Here is a 21,067-nt window from a genome sequence, read left to right as displayed (position 1 = left end):
GTCTAGCAGTACCTTAAGAGCAGTAGCTTCAGCTTTGCATTAATTTCACTTATCATTACCTTTGATTTCCTGTAGTGTATTTTGAAATTGATATTTACCCCACCACAGTGGAAAAACTGTTACTATCACTACCACCATTATAACAACATCATCTACAACAATTACCACCACCTATTACTGCTGCTAGAACTTTTAAAATCATAATTCAACTAGCAGGAGAGGACATAACAGATGGTGGAAAGGCATTAGCTCCATGCCTAGAGAGCTACATGACAAAGAAATCAAATTTCATTTCACAATGCTCGAGGTTGACCATTCAGCACGAGCAGCGAGACACTCTTGGGCAAGGTCTGATAGAAAGAGTGACAGGGGAGCGAGGGAGGGAGGGAGAGCGAAAGAGAGAGGGAAGGAGAGAGAGCGAGGGAGAGAGAGAGAGTGAGGAAGGGAGAGAGACAGAGAGAAAGAGAGAGGGAGGGAGGGACAGAGAGAGGAAGAGAGAGGGAGAGGGAGAGAGAGAGGGAAGGAGAGAGAGAGGGAGAGAGAGAGAGTGTCGAAGGGAGAGAGACAGAGAGAAAGAGAGAGGGAGGGAGGGACAGAGAGAGGAAGGGATGGAGAGAGCGAGAGAGAGAGAGAGAGAGGGGAGGACTGAGTGCATAATGGATTCCCCAAAAGTCTATTTATCTGCGGCCCATGGTGCGGCTTCCACGAGGCGGAGAGAGTGTATGTTAATGCATGGCAGGTTCCTGGGAGAGATACGGCCTATCTGAACACTGTTTATTGGGAAACGTGTCTGCCATTAATCATGCACCAGGGAGACAGAAGAGATAACTCACCTCTCACTTTGTTTTTCACTGCCGTCACTGGAGGAGGAAGGGGAGGGGGGGGGGTGATAGGGGAGGGAAGAGAGGGGGAAAAAAGAGGGTGGGAAAGGGAAAGAAAGGGAAAAGAAGAAGGAAGAGAGAGCATCGAATTAGACAGGTTTTATTTAGGGAGGCGGGACACAGATTATCTTTTCATTCTGAAACGGCAGCATCCCGGTTTATTTTGTTCCCTTTGGCACCTAGAGATGTGGAATCTGAGATTTATGACACTGAGTGTACAAAAGGTATGTGTATGAAATGTGCACATCCCTTTGCTTTTTCATCAAACAGTATATGTTTTAAATTTTTTTTGAGCAAAGACACTTCGTACATCAAGTCACGTTTTATCAGATCTAAATGAAAAAAAGGGTCTATTTGACCTGTATCTAATTTATCTAGTTTACTTGGCATGGTGAGGAACCATGTTCAGTAAGAATGCCATTCATTCTCATTAAAAATGGAAAACAGAAAAACAAGCTATTTTCAGATGTATTCATTCTATTAAAATCAGAAATCTTTGGTTTCATGAGTACTCTTCATAACAGTATTTTCACAGTTATTTCTTGGCTGAAGGTGTGAATCTGCCATCATCTTGTTAGGAACTGATGCACGCTTAATAATGAGAAACAAAGCTGGCTCTCTATTTGCAAATTAGTTTCAAAATGATGATTAATATAAGAATCCTGAAGAACAAAAAAGTCAACCCTACTGTAATTCTGATGGAGTGGTTTTTGGACTGACCATTTGTAATATGAAAAAACATTACTTTTATACATTGGTATAAACTACACATAATGTCCCACACACAATACACACACACACACACACAAAGTGAACAAGAGCAACGGATCAGAAATCATGTTCAATTTGAGAACTGGTCTCGTAATGCAAAAAGTAAAAAGTCCGGAGTAACTTTCCTTTTTCATTTCCAAACAGCACACGAAGACAAATGCGCTAATGTCGTCACTAATTAATAGTTTCTAATGTTTAAAAAAGGGCTTCCTCTTCACATTTATATATGTTGCGGTGGATAAGGCTTAAAAAAGATGAGGTCATTTGTCTTTAATCCCGGACAAAAGCCAGGCTTATCTGCTGATCAAAGGGCCCCAAAATAAAGCATCTGTCCAGCAGCACACATTATCCGAGAGAATAGATATTCTGCCCTACAGCCCGGCTGAAAATTCATTATTTCTGACACCCTCAAAACTTTTTTCCTCCTCTCCTCACTGCTACCTTCTTCTTACAAGGAAGCTATTAATCTCTGACTTCCTCTTCGCTTAAGTCTAATAGTGTGCGCCAAGTCAGACTCCATGATAAGTGCCTCGTAGCTGTGAGCTGGAAAGGTTGGTGAGCACGCGGGGTGAATCACAATGGGTCCATCAATACCTCCAGTGACCGCCACTGAAGGATCGCAGGAAATTTTCAAGTATTATTTGTTTGTCGGCTGGTTTTATTTAGCCCTCCCTTGACACGCGCACACACACGCTTTGTTTACCGGCTCTGTAATTGCCTGAATAGCCACAAAAAAAAAAAAACACACACAAAAAAAAAACAAGGCGTATTGCGAAAACCGAAACGGCCTTTCGCACAGCGACACTCCGCTCTCCAGATGGGAGCGTTAGGAACCAGGGAGCGCGACGGTTATGAACAAGACGCGGAATAAAGAAAATTAGCGAATAAGAGAGCGTTACTCACGGGTACACGGAACGTTTATAACGCGTCCGTGTCTCAGGCGTCTCTGAGACGGTGGCGCTGGCTGCGCGAGCGTCATACGAAGCGGCCGATGGAAAATCACCAGCGATTCCGCGGCTCAAACGGCTACAGATCGATTGTTTTTTTTTTCTCCTTGCCCCCCCCCCCCATCCCTGCCCCCTCCTTTCCAATTCTGCTGGGAAATTCCGCCCGCCCCGTCCAGCTCTGCTAGCACCGCTGTGCGTTTTTGCTATTCCCCCACGCTAGCCCTTGAAGGCGGGGCAGATCGCAGCCGCAACAGGGGGGAGGGGGGCGAGAAGGGGGCCCCTCCGGTCCGGGGTTTCAGTGCCACTCTTGACCAGCAATTAGCCAGGCCTCCCTGTGCGACAGGCCTGAACACGCTCGCGTTGCTGCCGGGGCCGACTCCTAACACACGGCTAGCAGTCGCGCGTTAAGGAGCAGCGCAGTTCCCTCCTGTGATTAGTCTAGTGGACTAAACCCAGAACTGTAAAGTACCCCCCCTCCACCCCCAGGAATAAGTTTCCCTCTGCTCTCCACACAAGAAGGTCAGAGTTGCCAAAATACCCCCCACCCACCCCCAACCCGGTGGACCGCCACGCCGCAACCCCGCCAAACCCGCCGGCCATCGACCCGAGCCGAGGGGAACGGAGACGCAGGCTAAATAACTGAGAGCGCGGTCGCATTGGGGACGTCCCTGTGGGGTCGGCACTGTGGGGACGTCCCTGTGGGGTCGGCACTGTGGGGACGTCGCTGTGGGGTCGGCACTGTGGGGTCGGCACTGTGAGGTCGGCACTGTGGGGTCGGCACTGTGGGGACGTCCCTGTGAGGACGGCACTGTGGGGACGTCCCTGTGGGGTCAGCACTGTGGGGACACCAATGCGGGGACAGACCCCGGAGTTCGGGTGCGTGCCAGGCCAGGCTCCACCTCCCCCAAATAATCACATCCTCGTTTTCAGGTTCTTAACGCCGAGCGCACATGCGATCCGTAATCAGGTTTAATTGCGGACATGCGTTTTGATTTCACCACAAGCTGTCTCTGATTGCCAAGACATCTTCTGTGTGATAAACTTTCTCATAATTACCAATGGAATGCAAGAGAGGGCCATCCACACACACACACACACACACACACACGCACACACCCATACACACATGCGCACACACACATACACACACACACACACACACACCATACACACACATATTTGGCACCATTCTTCAGTTTAAATACAGCAAAATGCATTTATGAATTATTTCTTTATTTCCCCTAAAGCCTTGCCTCTGGCTTGACTGACACATGAAATTAGTTGAACTCCTCGGGGATAAATTAAACAAACAGCTTAGCAGCTTCCTGTCTCTCCAGGGGCAGCAGGAAGCGTTTGAATGGCGCTCACCTGCAGCGCTCCAAGTGACGCTTGACTGCTGTTTGTCACCCCGGTAATGTCACCCCGTCCCCTTACCTGTGGCAACAGCTCTGTGAATAATTCACAGTCCCTGTATTATGGATGAGGTCTGAATGTGATCTAGGGGAAGCTGTTTCAGCACTTTAGGTTGACAGCGTTAAATATGATAAAGTTAAACAAATACATGCACGTGTATTTTTTTTGGACAGGTATTATAAATGCTGTCTTTATCTAGAAAAAAATATCAGTTTTTTTTTTGTTTTGTGGTTTAGAGATAAGTAGAAGGTATAAATATTCTGCTTGTCTAAATATAAAAAGAAAAAATTCTAAATATAAATCCTTTGTGGATAAAAAACACAATTATGTGATGCTGACTCCTTGGGCCCCAAAGATCCATCATTCTGAAGTGAAACTCCCCCAACCTGGAGTAACAGGTGGTTACAGCTCCCACTCAAACTGCAAATAAACAGCTACTCATAAAAGAGTTCACGTATGCTAAACTTACATTTAGTGCTTTATACGTTGCATATACTCTCACTGGTCTGTGACTGGTGATGTCTGGGTCTGGCACTGCTGTTTCCCCAATCAAAATGAATGGACTTCTCTCCTCTAATAGGTTGTACTGGACAGCGATGTCAGGCTAAATGAATGTGCCGCGATGTAAAACTTTAACTGGGCCAACGGGGGGGAAGAGGGCGATTTATAAGCGGCGCGCGGTGACGGGTCGTCCAGGTGGGTTCCGCACACCGCAGGTGGCTCGGGCCATTCCTCTCCCTTCGCCGCGAGAAGCTTTGGGGCCCAGAGCAGAAACGGCGTCGTACAAAAGCGATCCGTTATTATTATCCATTACGGCGCCTAATGTCCCCGCTGGGAACGAGCGCCTCCGTCCTGGGTGGAAGAAGGTGTTGTGACAGGAAGCCATTTTACAAGAGGAATGTGACAAGTGTCAGCGTTGGCCGTTATCACTTCCTGTGGTGATGTACGCGGTGCACTGTATGTGTTTAACCTTGAATCAGACAGTTGGGTCTGGACACATCTACAAGGGATGGGTTCACACTCAATACCGATGCAGTTCACAAATCGGATTTCTCGTAGATCTGACATGTGTGTTCGTGTGTTTACACTTGAATTTTGATGTGTTCCATGTCTCATTCTAAGTGTTTAAACTGACTGGATATTGGAGCGGTAAATTCTTTTTTTTGACATTTAGTGGCATAATAAATACAGAAGCAGGTGTCAATTATGTGAACCACTCATGTCCCACACCCCATATTCAATGGTGCAGATTCTCTAAAAAGGTAGATTGAACGAGTTCAGCACATGGTTCTGGCTTTTTTAGCCTCAGTAGAATAATATGGGCCATACCACTAAGATGGTATAATGAGAGGTAATGAATTATGTTATTACTTTTTGTCACCTGATGTTTCATTGCCATGCTTTGGCAATACAAATGCTAATTTTGTCATGCCAATAAAGCACACTGAATTTGAATTTGAATTGGTAGTGCGTGTGTCTGCGTGTGAGTGTTTGTGTGTGTTTCACTGCAGACAGAGCACTGTCAAATCACATCTTCACGAGAAGCATCCATTCGCATGGAAAATTCACATGATGGCGGATCATTGCTGGTACATACAGCAAGTCCACCTGTTCATCTACATGTGACATGTCCCAGTACAGGAGGAAATGTTGTAATTGAACAGATAACGGTTAAAGCTGAGTGGCGTTATGCACATCACCCTCTGCTGTCAGCAGACTCCGAGCAGCTCCTCTTTGCTTTCTGCTCCTCATTTCCATATTGCGTTGGTCCATTTGATTGAGCCATTTACCCGCCGCGCCAAGGCGCCTCCCGTCTACCCGCCGTGACAAATTCTCTCTTTCATCCCCATCTTTTCACTCCATCTTAATTTTGCGCGCGCGGTCCGGAAATCGCATCATCATTACGACACCACTCATTGCCTCTTGTCCCGGATTTACTGGGGTTTGAGGGCATCCTGTACCGGGGGGGCTTGATTCATTTCCTCTATCGCAATCTTTTCTTTTTTTCTGTGCTGCTCCACGCGCCATCTGTCCATATGGGTGCGGATGTAAGCGGTGAACCCTGAACCGAACCCCAAACCTCCCCCAGCTTTGAGCAGCAAGCTCTGGACATGAGTGCGAGATTTAAGCGCTGAGAGGAGGTAACGGTACGGTGCTGTCAGCACAACGCGACTGTGGAAGGGTCTGACCGCCATGTCCTGTTTTAAAAATGCTAGCCTGCTTGTGTCCAGAAGTCCACTTTCCCCATTACCTTCAATCAAAATGGGAATTTGACATTACTGTGGTCCTGGGTATTTTCCCTCTACAACAACTGGGCGACATAGCTCAGGAGGTAAGAGCGCTTGTCTGGCAGTCGGAGGGTTGCCGGTTCGATCTCCCGCCCTGGGCATGTCGAAGTGTCCCTGAGCAAGACACCTGACCCCTAATTGCTCTGGTGAATGTGAGGCATCAATTGTAAAGCGCTTTGATAAAAGCGCTATATAAATGCAGTCCATTTATCATTTACAACAACGTAAACAAAGGGGGAGGTGCACAAAATAACACACACAGATATTAAATACAAATGGAGGGTCTGAAATTTAAAAAAAGAGCCTTAGGCCTTTTTCTGCCCACAGAAGGCATGGTGCAAGCAGAGATCACATGATCACGTGGGCCCATGCATCGTTTGCAGGGCCCTTCTCACCTGTTCACGCCGCTGCAAGCACAGCTTGGGAGTCGCGCATGCTGCAGTCGCCCGTGCTGCGGAGTCGTGCGCGCTGCAGAACCGCGAACGCATGGACATTCGTGCATGCTTGCAGAGTCGCGCGTGGTGCAGCCCCCTTTAAGTGGAACTAAAAGGCTACTAAAATAGCATTAGCCATTCACAATAAGGATTGGATTTACGAAAGGATTTGCCTGAGACTGTCAGGCACTTTCAATACTTCCAGAAGACCTCAGGCTGCTAATGGTTCAAAGCGGGGTGGGGAAACTGTAGAATTAAACCCTAGTGCAAAAGTGACGGCAGGCTGGGGACACAAGCTAGCTTTCATACTCGTGGTAATTCTTGCTAATAACACTGCCCTCACAGTTAGGATTAATAATGCTCCCTTTCTGTGGTTTACCCAGCAGAATTCCTAGTGTTAAATTAACTTTGGAAGTGTTTGGAAATGGCATTTCAAGACACTCATTAAGAGTTGGAAGAGATGGATTTAAGAAAGTGTGGAAAAACCCTACCGCAGGCTGAGCCATTATGAGAATTATATCATCATTTCCCTGGCATGGTCTGAAATAACAGGGACATGCATTTTAGTTTGTGATTGGCTGGCTGAGACCATGCGTGAGATTCAATGTATAATTGCCAGGGGTTAGGACAAATTGTTGACTTGGGGGGCAGCAAATTGATAAGCTTATAGTTGAAAATCATTTAAAATTCACCATATAAGGCATTGAAAGCACACAGCATAGTCACTCCCAGTATATGCATGGGATTGTCAGACCTAAGCACTGGGTCTATGCTAAGCTATAGCCTATTAGCTTTAACGCCATGATCCTCTTCCTGTGGCCATACGCATAGTGTCACCGAGCTTACAGATGAGGGAGCAATCCTTGCTTAAGGTAATGCGGTAATTCAAATTCAATCTTCAGTCATCCTCGTCCTGCACCTCCCAGAGGAGTGAGAGCACTGCCAAACTCCCGTCCCATCCTCGCTCCCCCCCCCTCCCCCCCTTTCCCCCGGGGTAAAATCGACCCCACAGCCCCTGCCCTTCGTGAAATACTACATCTAAGAGCATCAAACTGCTCCAGAGACAAGCAGCCTAGCTGCCATGCCACTGAGTGGGTGAAGCTGTGTAGCTGGGCTCCACCTTGATGACCAAACAATCAGCCGCAGTGCTTATTGAAACGGAATCCTTTTTTAACCGAAATATGTTTAAGTAGCTGCACGGGAAGTTCTGGAAATCAGCTGGGAGATACTTGAGTTTTGAGAAGGAATAGACCACAGGGATACACCTGCCGCTTGCCATATTTCAGCATAACAGATGTAATTATACCATAATGATCACCATTGATGCCAGCCATCCTCCAGCCTGTCAGAAGTATCAGCTTGTAAACCAGGTATTATTTAACGTATTTACATACGCTGCATGTCATCAGAAGATCGTATTCGTAAGTGTCCTTGTTCAAGACGAGGCGTGCAGTTTTGCGTATGGGACACAGACCTCCATCGTTCCCGCCCAGTTTTCTGTCCTCTCTGTAAAACCTCCAAGCGGGTTCGCGATCGGAGAAAAAGAGACCGAATACATGCCGATCCCCGTCAGAACCGCCCCTCCTCTACCCCCCCCCACCCCCCCCCCCCGATCCCCCCACCCCCCCCACCCCCCCCGCCATTAAAGCCGCGCAATCTATTTACGGCGACACAAAAGAGAAGGGCCGCGATTCGGTCCTCCACCTTCATTATCAGCGGGATCCTGCCACCGCCGAAGAGTGACCCCGTTAATCCTTTCATTTTACACCCACTGAATCGGCGCTCTTTACGGGTGAGGAGATTGTGTCACTCAAGCCCGCCGTCGCCCCCGGATACTCCCAGGGCTCGCCCCAGAGACGCATTGTAAAAGGCGGGAAGAAAGAAAGAGAGAGAAAGGAAAAAAAGCAACCCGTGCCGCCACATCTCCATGAACAGATAGACGAGCATCGATTCACAAGTTGAGTTTCTGCCACAAGTGTTAAAGTGCTGGAGCTCGCAAAGAGCTCTGAATGGAAGAGGGATACATAAAGACTGTTTATTATCAATATTTACTCAAGGATGATATTGTCAGACAATATCATCCAGGGCTACGTATCTGACTTTTGAGATATATTATATGTTGTATCAATTTTCGACTTGAAAAAAATCTTATGCTTAGAAAAAAAAAAAACAACAAAGTGATTCTCTGTGATGTCAAATGGTGTTAATTTACAGAACATATCAGGTATGTATTAAAAAAGGGACATACATCAAATATCCACAAGAAAAAAAAAGAAAAAAATATTGAGGGCAGCATGTACAAAAAAAGTGACAGAGATGGTTCTTAATGCTACTTCTGATGGAGTACTTGCTGTCCCCATTGGAGTCATATACATACTATTAAAGTTGATTTAACACCAGGAATATTGTAGCACAGAAGCATGCACAAAATATAAATAGGCTCATTTGTGTAATCAGGAAACAGCAATAGTTCCAGAAGGGATTATGAGACCATTATGAGAGGAGGGCAAGACCTCCTATTAAAAAAGGTTCAGGTCAGCAAACAAGTGAGTGATAAATTCTATGGAATAATCATTTAGAAAATGTGTTCTTTGTGCTCACTCAGGCTCCCTTTGTCTAACATTGCATTCTGTCAAAAAAGACCGAAACCACTCAGCGTGACAAATATGCAACAATAAAGGAAATCAGGACTGTATCATGCACTCATAGCAGGAAACTGAGTCCAGATTGTCACATCACCACCCGGTTAATGTCACGCAAACCCTTTACTTCGACATGAGGAAGAATTAAACCACGGAATTACACTTCTTTTTCAGTGGGATCCTGGTGGCACTGTGACATTGTGAAATATAACCTTTTTTAATCTTTTTTTTCCCCCCTTTCCCTCTGCTACATCCATTAAATCTGTGCGTTTTTTTTTTTTTTTTACCGGATGTGAAGATAGCACTGTTCAAACGTGCTGTGCCTGCATGCAGGGACCGAGCCCACAGACACGGACGGAGACTACTGCCACTCACCGTCGCCATGGGTACAGACACAGGTGCCTTTAATCAAACGGCATCGATGCTGGGCTTGGCGAGAGTCACGCGGCAACCGCTCTCACAGACCCCTTCTGAAGGGGGTTGTTGACTGGCAGAAAGTAATTAATCACCGTTTTTATCATGTTCACAGTTAGCTCATCCAGTAATTATTACGATAATGACAGCAGTGACATATAATGACTGCGCGAGGCTAACCCTATAATGCCTGCGTGAAAAGCAAAAACGGTCGTGATGCAATCGGTCGCATTGAAAGAAGGTAGAGATTAATTATACCGAACTGTGCTTCTCCTATGTACTGTAATGGACATATATTCTCCTATTATACTGTGCAATACGTTCACCGCTCATCGATGACATCTCATGGAATCAGATGTCGATCAGTTACCTGGTAACAAATACATATCCAACAAACCAGTGATGAAAGGTGAATACCAAAAATAGGGGCGGTGCTCTTTTCCAGACTTGTCTAGATACCGTATCCCTCCCCGCAGCCCCCCAAAACATCCCAATCTAAACCCTCTCTCTCTGTAAACCGCGAAAGCGTGAATTATTGAAAAACATTTTTCTAAGGACAGAAACCAAGGCCTATATTGTGTCTTCTCACAAATACAATGCACCCAGGGGCTGGGAGATGTGAGATTAAGGGTTTAATAAGACCGCTGTCTCACGCTGGATTCAGACATTGATAACTGTACTGATGCATGAGTATAAGAGATCCACTTCATTTCTGACTCAATCTTTTAAACGGAAAACATTCAGTGACTTGCTGCAAGTTCTGTGCAGAATTGATCCTGGTGAACGCGCCCCCGCTGAGCTTTGCCAGTGTGGTGTGACAGGAGCTCCCAGGGTCTGACCAAAGCGTGAGGTCACCTGTACCTGTGACAGTATCAATTCATCAGCAAACCAGCCCGAGGAAGAGCAGGCGAGGCGACTTCAGGTATGACCGACATAACCAGGTGAGAAAGGCGAAAGCAAGGAGCCCAGTACCTCCTCAAATCCCCAGTACAGGACATAGGTGTGACAAATCCATACAAAGTGAGAAGAGAACAATGGATCCCTTACACCTTACACACATCAGGGTTCTGTGAAGTACCAGCACCTCACTTAAAAACTGAACGCACCACCTGCCAGGGGAGCTAGTACAGTGAACAGGAACACGACTGTCAAACAATCCACAATCCAACTGGTGAAAAAGTGTTACGAAATCCACCATTCATATGCTGATAATGGGTACCCTCTACACCCCACAGTGGATCTGCATCTCCATAAAAGCTGTGAACTGAACTGTAGGCCACACCTATTTTAAAACACACATGTGCTTATACTCATTGTTTATGGAATGAACGATGGGTAATGTAGTGATTATCCTTTTGGATCCTTCATGTACAATAAACAATGAGGTTAAGCAAATGTGTGCTTTAAAATGGGTGTGTGGTTATGAATCATCATTTCACGGAGATCCAGACCAACTGTGGGATGTAGTGGGTACCCTTTGTCAGCGTATGAATGGTGGATTTCGTAACATCTCCTTACCGTTTTAATCGTGGATGTTTTGGACAATCGGGTGGAACAAGAGCCATCCCAAAAGATACTAGTGTCTTAGCTGGCTGCGGCCCAACGTGTCTCTTCACAAGCTCTCTTGACAAACGGCTGATTAGCAGTGAGCGCAAACATACAATTGGGCATCATTACAAAGGGCCTTCTGTTACTCTGGAAACACGTGAAACAAAGCCCGCGGAGTAAGTCGATCAGCTCTTCATAAAGCCGTGCCATTATGGGCACCATTAATTAACCAGCAACTGCAAAATGAAAGGCATCTAGTGACTGCCCAATCAGAGTTAATATGAGCATCTGCCATTACCTTAGATAAACAAGTCATTAGGACCTATTCTGAAGCAATGATAGAAGTGGGAGGCATTTTATGGAAGGGATGGGGGGTGAGAGGGGGTGGGTGGGGAAGCGGGGTGGGGGGGTTAAAAGTGTGCATGAGGAATTGATGTGAAATGGATTCGCCACAACATAACAACACGGACGGCGAAATGCATTCCAATATGCAAGCATAAATAAACTGCCCTGTAATCGCTTAAATGAATGCCAAGCGCAGCCCAATGCGTTTGCACAGCCTCCGTGTAATTCAAGAGTCAATTATGGCACATATTTAACATATTCAAAGTGCTTTATCCCTTTGGATTTTAATGAAAATTCACACACACACACCAAACACACACACACACACGCACGCTTGCATGAATAAAATGATTACAGATGAGAATTCTGGACCGGTAAGAACACCTGGGGATTGGCTGTTGTAAATTCACATTAATCTATTAGCATGCATAGCCTGAGGAAGAGAGGCAGAAGCAGGGACACTGTGCGCCACATGCTAAAGCTGACCTATATAACCCTAATCTAGGTATAAGCAAATAAATATGAAATTTCAGAGCCGACAACATTAATCGTTCTCGCACAATCTTTTGGAAGTAGCAGTAATGAATCAATGAGAAGGCCTTACCACCTTCCATCTCATGATTGTTTACGGAAGCTGTAAGCGTAATGCTAGCTTCCGGGAATCTGATTTCAGAATTGTGACTGTGCCTCTCTCTCCCTCTCGCATGAACTTCCGGCACCCTTCACGTGCGAAATGTAATTTCCCCCCCCCCCCCCCCCCCCCTTCACCGGGCTCTGTCCGCAGCCCCCTCCCGTGAGTGACGGCCCCCCCGCCATGCTCCTCGTCCTGCCCCGGGCTCGGCCGGCTCCAGGACTCAATCACGGCACTGTCCGGGGAGCGGGCGGCGGAGAGGGGCAGGGGCCACGGGGGCCGCAACAAGTCCGAAACTCATCCATCACCCGACGCTGAGCCCGGACAGGAAGTGCGAGGGTCTCAGGTGAGCCGCTCTCCACCAAAAACAGGGACCGGCGGCAATTTCATCTCTCTCCATTTCAGCAACTGACTTAAAAATCTGAGTGCAAAGCAAAGGAAATTCTTAGTAATCCCCACCTGCTCCGCCCCCCCCCCCCCCCCCCCAAAAAAAAAAAAAACTGCCATTATTATCTCTTTTTCAATCTCCTAATGAACAAATTCCAAAGTGAAGAAAGCAAGTATTGTGGATGAACTTGGGGACCATAAAAGAAAATTTAATTCTAGCCTACTCTACAATTTGCAAAGTGATCCTCATTTCCATGATCCCATGAGATTCCGCAACAGTATAAATCACGTCCATTATCGACTTCAATTACCAATATCAAGTACCGGGGACTGGCTACCAAAGCTAACATTGGGGTTTTTTTTATTTTCTACCGGTTCTTCCACCCTCACCCCCTTCCCTAGTTTTCTCAGATGTCCAGTTCCATAGCCTCAGTTTTCAAGATTTTCTAAAATGTACTTTTTTTCCCTCAATGGACCTTATATAATATGTAAGTTTAGCTATAAAATACTGCCATTTTAAACATTGAAAAAACCTTTTCCTTCCAACTAAAGCTTTCAATTTTCAGTTGGCTCTACAGGGATATACAAAGTCAACAGATATTGGGAATGGCAAAAAAGCACAAACAAGTTTTTTAAATATTAAAAAATGCTGTGCTAATTTCAGATGAAAAAAACAAAAAAAAAAAAAAAACAATCAAAATATCCTTAAATCAGAAATCAATTAACAATGACCTCAAGCATACTGGGCTTGAAGGAGGGACCATACGATTTGGGAGCTGGGTCAAGAACCTAATGAGAGTCCTCAAATGTCCAGTCACAGAGTAAACAGTCCCAGTTGCAGTTTTCAGTGATCAGACATTATAATGAGGTGAAAACATCCTGACAACCTCTTATAAAATGTTTTTATTAGACACTGATGGAGGCACAGTAAAATATTTCAGAGTCAAAAAACTAAAAAGTTAATTTTACTCTGACAGTGCACATGATCCTAACTGAACTTACTACAGCGACACATTTGAAAACTCTAAGTGAATGTCTAAACATGTCATGAACTAGCAAAGCTTCATACTAATGTTACGGTCATCAAAAGACCATACTCTACATCAGTCATAATATTTTTCACAAGACTAGTTAGGGAAATAAATTATGAGAAGATAAAACAAGACAGCAAAGAAAAACCATTTTTTAATACTTCTGACATTATGAAACCAGTGATGGAGTACCATCATTTCAGCCATGCCTGCCAAGGAGTAACACAACGATGGCAGTAATGGTACTTTTTGTATTGGCAATCAATTCATAGGTCAAAACTCCAAAGCTGCCTTTTGTGCTTTGAGATAAATGAGGCTAGATGGGAGATTTCCGACGCTATCCCTAGGGGTTCAGAATCCAACACAATCAATTTTGCTGTTTGGTCATTCCACTAACATTGACCGCAAACAAGTCCTGTTTTCCAAACCTATTCCTCCTTTGAGGCACTCTGGAAACACATTCTCACAAGGACCGCAAAAAAGATGGTGGTTTTTTTCAGGCACAGAGACTTGTGAGTGATACTCTTTTCTTCAATAACCAGCAAATCAATGGTGGTATTTCCACTATTTTGCTCACTTTGTCCAGGAAGAAAAAAAATAAATAAAAGTATTTCTTGAAGCCAGGTTTTAATGAGGATGATGGAAGATCGCCAATGGCGACCACAGTGGGGAATATGTTCTAGAGGGCACCTAGTGCCTGAGATCAGTAGAGAAGCACACATGGCCCCCGCCCGCTTTCTACTGTTTCTCATTTTACGCGAGGATTTCAGTGGTTGAACGAACCACAGTGCTTAGCAGCTGCCTTGCAGCCCCGGGTGACGAGTGGAGAAGTCTGGTTTCTAACCTGTTCATCTGACTGGTCAGACTCCACCACCGCAGGTCGAAGATTACCAAAGGGGTAGGGGGCGGGGGGACAGTCCAATTATTGTCAATCGAGTTCTCTTCCTGATATTGCTGGGTATTTTGTAATAAATCTCAGCAATAAAGGTACAAATCAGTTGAATAACACTTTAAAAAACATATAAAAATTAAATGTATCATGAGTTGAGAATTGTATCCATCAGACTATTAATTTATTGTTTGTGAGTGGAGATGAGTTTATTAAAATCACAAAATGGGAACCCACTATAAAAATTTTGCTCGGCCATTTTCTCCAAGATTGAAGCTCAGACTTATTGTTTTAAATAAATAGTAAATTGCCTGGGTGGGGTGACAGTATGCATGACAATACGTTATCCGCAAAACAGTCGACGTTCAGTTGATTGGTTTGAATATTTACAACTTGCTTTTCTACACATTTACAAAAGCAATAAATTATATCTTTTCAATCTCTTATTCATACACTCACCTTCAAATTTATTGGCAGTCCTGATAAAGATGAGCGGGAAAAGGCTCCATAAAAATACATTAGTGCACATGCACACAGATACACACACACACACACACACACACACTCTATCTCTCTCTCACACACACACGCACACAGACACACACACACACACACACACACAGAGTTCACATGAATTACTTGCAGTTCAGATCACTGTGCTGATTTTCCTGCCTGCTCCCACTCATTCCAGACTATACCGACACAACCATTCTATAAATCTAGGAAATAATAATCATACCATTTTATGGATAAATATATATACTGATGTCTGTCTAGTACCCCATTCTTCATTCATGCATTTTCCTAAATTCCTTTTCCCCTACAGGGCAAATGTGCCCCATACCCAAACATACGGTGTAGCATGTGCTAGCACCCACAAAATACCAGCTGTAAGTCTCAGATAAGCTTGAGACATTTTATCAAAGAGAAATTATTTTACATTTGATGAGAGAGCAATAATTCTTGCACCACACCTCCAGGAGGTAAGGATATGAAACCTGTTTATTTACAAGCCTTCACTGACCCATACCTAATGTGCACACAATGAAGCCCTGTGAAAATGGAAATAATGGGATTCATTCGTGGGTTATCTTGCAGTGAAGACATACCCTTGAAGAATAAAGTGGGATAAACAAGTTGTGTGTGTCGACAGTCTTTGCCTTGGGTGAAAGGACTAAATTCCAGTGCGTCCGTATCAAACAATACAAATCTCAAAGAATCTGTTAATGGATTTACCTGAAAGGCCATTTGAAGTTATCGCAAACATTAATTGTTACTTCTCAAGCACATCTGCTTGGCACTTTAAATGCAGTCTTTAGAGGAAACAAAAAAAGTAATTTGTAAAACAAACAAGCACACTGGCCCTCTGAGGACATGATTAGAAATGCTTAGCAGGTTCAACAAAACTCTTTTAGAGGCTTTTATTTCTTCATAGAACCAGGCTTAAACTGGGTAACTTCACCCATAGTGAGGATTTCATTATTATAAAAAGTTTTAGTCTGGTAATGAGTCTGGTAAGGGCCTGTGCCCCTCCTGGATGCATCCAGCCAAAGCCATGCTGCATGTCGCCAAGAGAAGGGTTTGATTAAGTTAGCGGGATGTCTACATCTGTTCACACAACAGCGCTCCCCTCCGATCGATCGACCTGGACGTCCTGCCACACCCGATACACATTCATGCACAAAGTGTCTATGGAGGGAAAAGAGACAGCAGCTTGGAATCAGGTTTTAAGGAGAGCGTGTGCCTTTCTGTACTCTACTGAACCGCACCAAGCATACAAATACTGAGCATTCAAAATTGGGAGAAAATAGGGGTCGAGTCCATCCAATCACGCCCTGTGTAAATTCATAAGAAAACAGACTAGTATGCAGATGCTCAGTGTAGCCAGCTGCCAATTCATCTCTTTTCAGAAGACGGCAGGTGACAGGGATGTTCCTGCCAAGAGAACCCCCCCCCCCCTCCTGAGTTATACTACGAGCAAATATAGGCCCCAGTCAGCAATGCCATGGCCAGGGTTCAGTTCCAGACCGCAAGCTCATAATTAGATGCTTTGGCTGCAGGAGCTACCTGTTATTAAGAAGTGTAGCGAGGCTGTGTTGAGAGGCTGATGTCAGAGCATGGAAAGTATAAGAAAGTGGAAGGCAATCTCTGCTACACAAAAATAAATAAAAATAAAATAAAACCACTCTCACTTTTCAATATACATAGCTGTCAGAGCTCAAGAGATCTCAAGAAACTCTCCTCGTACTGTCTGGGAACAGCACTCTCTGTGATAGCGATACTCCCACCAGAAACGTGCCGAATAAGGCACTTGTCTGATTGTCCAAAGGCGGAACCAGGAAGAGTTTTACTCTCTCAATAATCATTTTCAGTGTGATGGGGCCGGCTGGTAAATGTTGGTTACTATCTGGAGAAGTGTCCATCGTTTAGAGAACTGCACTGGCATTGTCAGGCTTAGAGGCCAAGAGACACGGGCCCAGTGTAATGGGGGGAAGGCCCGCTCCCCTGTCCCACACAACAAGAAAAACAATTAACCCGCCCCCGCCACACACCAAGGTCTGCTGCGAAGGGAAGCAGAGGTGGAGACTCCAGGGGTCAGAAAGTGAAAGTCCTGCCATGAGTTTCTTCCACCCCATGAACTCAGCCAGCTGATTCTACTAATTAGTTCCACCTCCTGGTGGAAGAATTGTACTAATTAGCAAATCCAGGTGCCTGGAACAAAATACTGGGGGGGGACTTTTACTCTCTAGAACCTGGATATTCCCATCGCCAAAGGGAACCAATCACACTCTTCAGGGGGCGTTCACGTGCCAACGCACATCTCCGAACTGCTACGCTGAGAGGCGAGGCCGCCTTGTAATAAATATTGTACATACTGTACCCACTGAATTCTGCTAAATGGCATTACGGCTGACGTAGCCACATTACAGGACCGACTGCTGTCAGGGGAGGGCGAGGATGCTGCCTGACATTCGGCCTGACAGATCCACCGCTGCTCAAGTGAGGTTTTAATCATTTTCAGCGCAGTTCTTTCCACACCTTCTGTTTTCACCTCTTTTGGTCTTTATTATCCTCATTTATTGATGCAAATTGGGCCCAGATAATTAAAAATTAATACCTGGGGAGTCGGATCGTACCATCTGTTACCAACCAGCCTACTAAACTAAAGCGCACTGAGCCAGCTAGTACTGCCTCCAGAGAAGGAAAGCCTTTATGTTCATATTTATAACCATTTACAGCACACTGTACATGATGAGCATTGATGGACATAACAGGCAGAATTGGTTTAGTACACATGCAACCAAACTAACGGACATTACGTGATGCTACCAATGGCGTCTACTAAACAAATACAGCAAAGATTGCCCATATGACCTGCAATCGTCTGCATTATAAGATCCAAATTAAATTTAGCTCTCTCGCTCTCCGTCACTCACACACACACATGCATACACATACACATGCAAACACACACGCACACATACATGCAGACTGCCGTAATTGACTCCCCCATAAAAGATGGCGATTCGGGACATCTCGCTCTCTCTCATTGTTCGACTACCAAGCAGCGACTACCGACTCATTCTTTGTTCTGGTAGAGACGCTACAAGCAGCGACTACTGTGTCTTCTCTTGTTTTGTTTTGTTTAACAGTCAACATTGTTCTTTGTCAAAAGATCACATTGCATACTTCATAGACCGTGTGGTAAGGTTTTCTTTTCTTTTGCACCTTTTTATTGTAGTTAGTCAGGGTAGGGTAGCAGCGGACCGGAAGACTCACTTCCCCCTTTCTCCCCTTTAATTTGATCTTTCCCTTGTCCCATCCTCCCCGGTAGTGAGGGTAGAACTTATGTACATTTAGACAGTGAGTGTTAGGTTAGATCTGCTGGCTCTGTCCTGTCTACCTGTTTGTTTGTGGGTGTTTGTATTGTATTGGGTTATTGGGTTTTGTAATAAATATATCCTTTGTATTCTGGCAAAGAACGTTGTGGTGTTTTTAAATGTGTTTGGCTATGGGCTGACAGCCGGTTACTGAAACTCGGCAGTCTTGGGCCGTAACACACACACACACACACACACACACACACACAAGAAGCAGCCCTTAAATCCCCTAAACATCCCTCTTCAGAGAGCCTTATAAATAATGTGGTTATGATTATTAATTCACAGAAGCAGACACTTGTATGAATAGCCTACTCCCTCTTAAGATCACATTTTCTGGAGTGGCCTGATCAAAGACCCTTGTTTCCGCGACGACGGTGGCAATTTGTGCCGCTTCTAACCAAATACGAATGGGCATAAAATGCCTCTGCTAAACAGGAAGTGTAATGCGCCACTGAATGGACCCGAAAACAGGAACGGTTAGCGGCCAGTTTTCCTGACTCAAGTGCCTCCATGGTTACAGTGCTGGGTCCTTCCTTCCTGAGTAACACAGGAAGGGAGTGCGTGAGAAGACGATGCCGGACGAACATGCAAATATGTTTTTTTTTCTTCTTTTTTTGAGAGGGATAGAACAATAAACTGCTGAAAAACCGGAGAAAACTATTGATTCGGTTTGCAGAGTGAAGAGTGGGGGAAAATGATTCATTGTTTTGCAGTCTTTTTTCATCAGAAGATAGGAAGTTATCGACAGACTAAAGATGGTAGTAATAAGCTGATTATAACTGAATTATCGGGCATCTGGGAGAGTTTCAAACACCAATAGACAGGCTGCGAAGCCTGTCTGTCACCCTCAAATCAGGTGTTTTATCAGGGTGAGAATTCTTCAGTCATAACCTGTAGAATTCTTCTTTAGCTTATCAGGCCCTTTGTGATATTACATAACATTGTCTCGTTATATTTATGTCTCAGTCCGGGATGATTTGATGATTTCAGGCTGACGGAGAGGGTTAGTAGCTATCATTTGTTCATGTTCCATTTGATATACTTTTTATTTTATTTTTTTTACATTTTCTATACTCGAACAGCATGAAGGTCAGCCAACTTCCATAGGGGTTCCTTAACCTCATTAAAGCAACACATAGCATGCAAGTTCAGTAAGCAAGTTCATAGTTAATATAACAAACTAAAATGAGAGACTGCACAGACTGGGAAATATATATATATATATATATATATATATATATATATATATATATATATATATATAATGCAAATGTGTAAATGAACAGCGATTTCAGCGAGCAAAGTAAGGAGGTGTGCAATTTAGAGCTGTAAGATATACTGATGCAATTGTACTTTTATTTTGAAAAGATGCATATAAGAATAATAGCACAATATGTCATTTTCATAATTTCTCCCCAATTAATTTGAACATTACCAAGCTAATTATGCTGCGTGGATGACAGTCTCTTATTTTGAAATTCATTGAGCTTACCGTCATTAGCACAATGTGATTTACAGAGTTAGACGTGTATGATTAAAAGGATTATGTGCTTGAGTTACATACAGTACAATGGTGCTCTATAATTTTTTCTTATTGCCTAATGTGAAGATACTGATTTGGCACACATTTTTGCTTCTCTTAATTGTAAAATTTCTATTATTTATACGTATTGGAGTTATTTTATGACATGGTTCTAAAAATAATATAAAACTGATGACAAATTGATGAAAATGGGTGATTGTTCTCCACTGAAACTGAAAAAAAAGAATATCTATTGGTTGTGGGGTGGCTCATCCTGTTAAAGTACTCTTCTACCACATGGATGAGCCCCACAGCCTGGTACTGAATCCAAATCACCTCTCTGTCTCTCTATCACACACACACACACACACACACACACACACATTATTTCACAACATTGTAATAAACTGAAATTTTACAAAATTTATATCCCTTATTCTAAATAGCCATGACTTTGAAAGTCTTTAATATGCATTAATGGATGCCCTGCGTGACGATGAACAATTTCCTCTAGCATCGTCCAGAGGCGGGAGGGATTCAGTCAGGCCAGGACAGTGATGTCACAGTTATGACCCCCTGCTGCTCTACCGGGTCGCTTGTCGTTCACCTGTTGAGCTGCACATGAACTCTCCTCCTCCTGCTCATGTCCGTGCACGCCCAACCGGCCAACCGAGGCGTGAAAAGAACTGGCGGCAGATGTCACGCGCTTTGGAAGACACAAGCTCGTCTTCAGCCCTTCTAAACTGACACTGCTACAGAAGGCCTGGGATGAACGTCAAATTGCAGCCATGCAAACTGGGAGAGAAGGGGGAGTAAGATATGCTAAAGTGCATGGCTAAACGCTCAATAAAGATCTCAAACGCTTTCGCAAACGGATTACAAACGCTGTCTCTCTTGCGAGATTAATCCCGCCATTTGGAACGGTTGTCGGGAGGCTGCAATCTGCGTGGTCTACGGACCTCGACACCGGAAAATGAACTGAAATATTCGCACGTGGCGACGCAGAAAACGGTGAGCTGAACGTGCGTCCTTAAAGTGAA

General features: G+C 44.5%; 1 protein-coding gene across 6 annotated transcripts in view; it reads right to left on the bottom strand.

Annotated features, from left to right (window-relative positions):
• Nucleotides 1–21,067, bottom strand: part of LOC118210090 (cell adhesion molecule 2-like) — a 331,663-nt gene that overhangs the window by 96,738 nt on the left and 213,858 nt on the right. For 5 of the 6 annotated variants that reach the window (XR_004761803.1, XM_035385956.1, XM_035385958.1 and 2 more), the window contains exon 2: nucleotides 834–860. The exons of the other annotated variant lie outside the window; for it this stretch is intronic. Coding sequence is in view for 4 of the 5 variants with exons in the window: in XM_035385956.1 (XP_035241847.1) it covers nucleotides 834–860 (27 nt within the window). In the remaining variant the exon portion in view is untranslated. The remainder of the gene's footprint in view (nucleotides 1–833; nucleotides 861–21,067) is intronic. 6 annotated transcript variants of the gene reach the window in all.

The sequence above is a fragment of the Anguilla anguilla genome, chromosome 12, assembly GCF_013347855.1.
Source record: "Anguilla anguilla isolate fAngAng1 chromosome 12, fAngAng1.pri, whole genome shotgun sequence".
Classification (NCBI taxonomy): domain Eukaryota; kingdom Metazoa; phylum Chordata; class Actinopteri; order Anguilliformes; family Anguillidae; genus Anguilla; species Anguilla anguilla.
The sequence above is the reverse complement of the archived record's forward strand: the minus strand, read 5'-3'. Positions and strand labels throughout refer to the sequence as shown.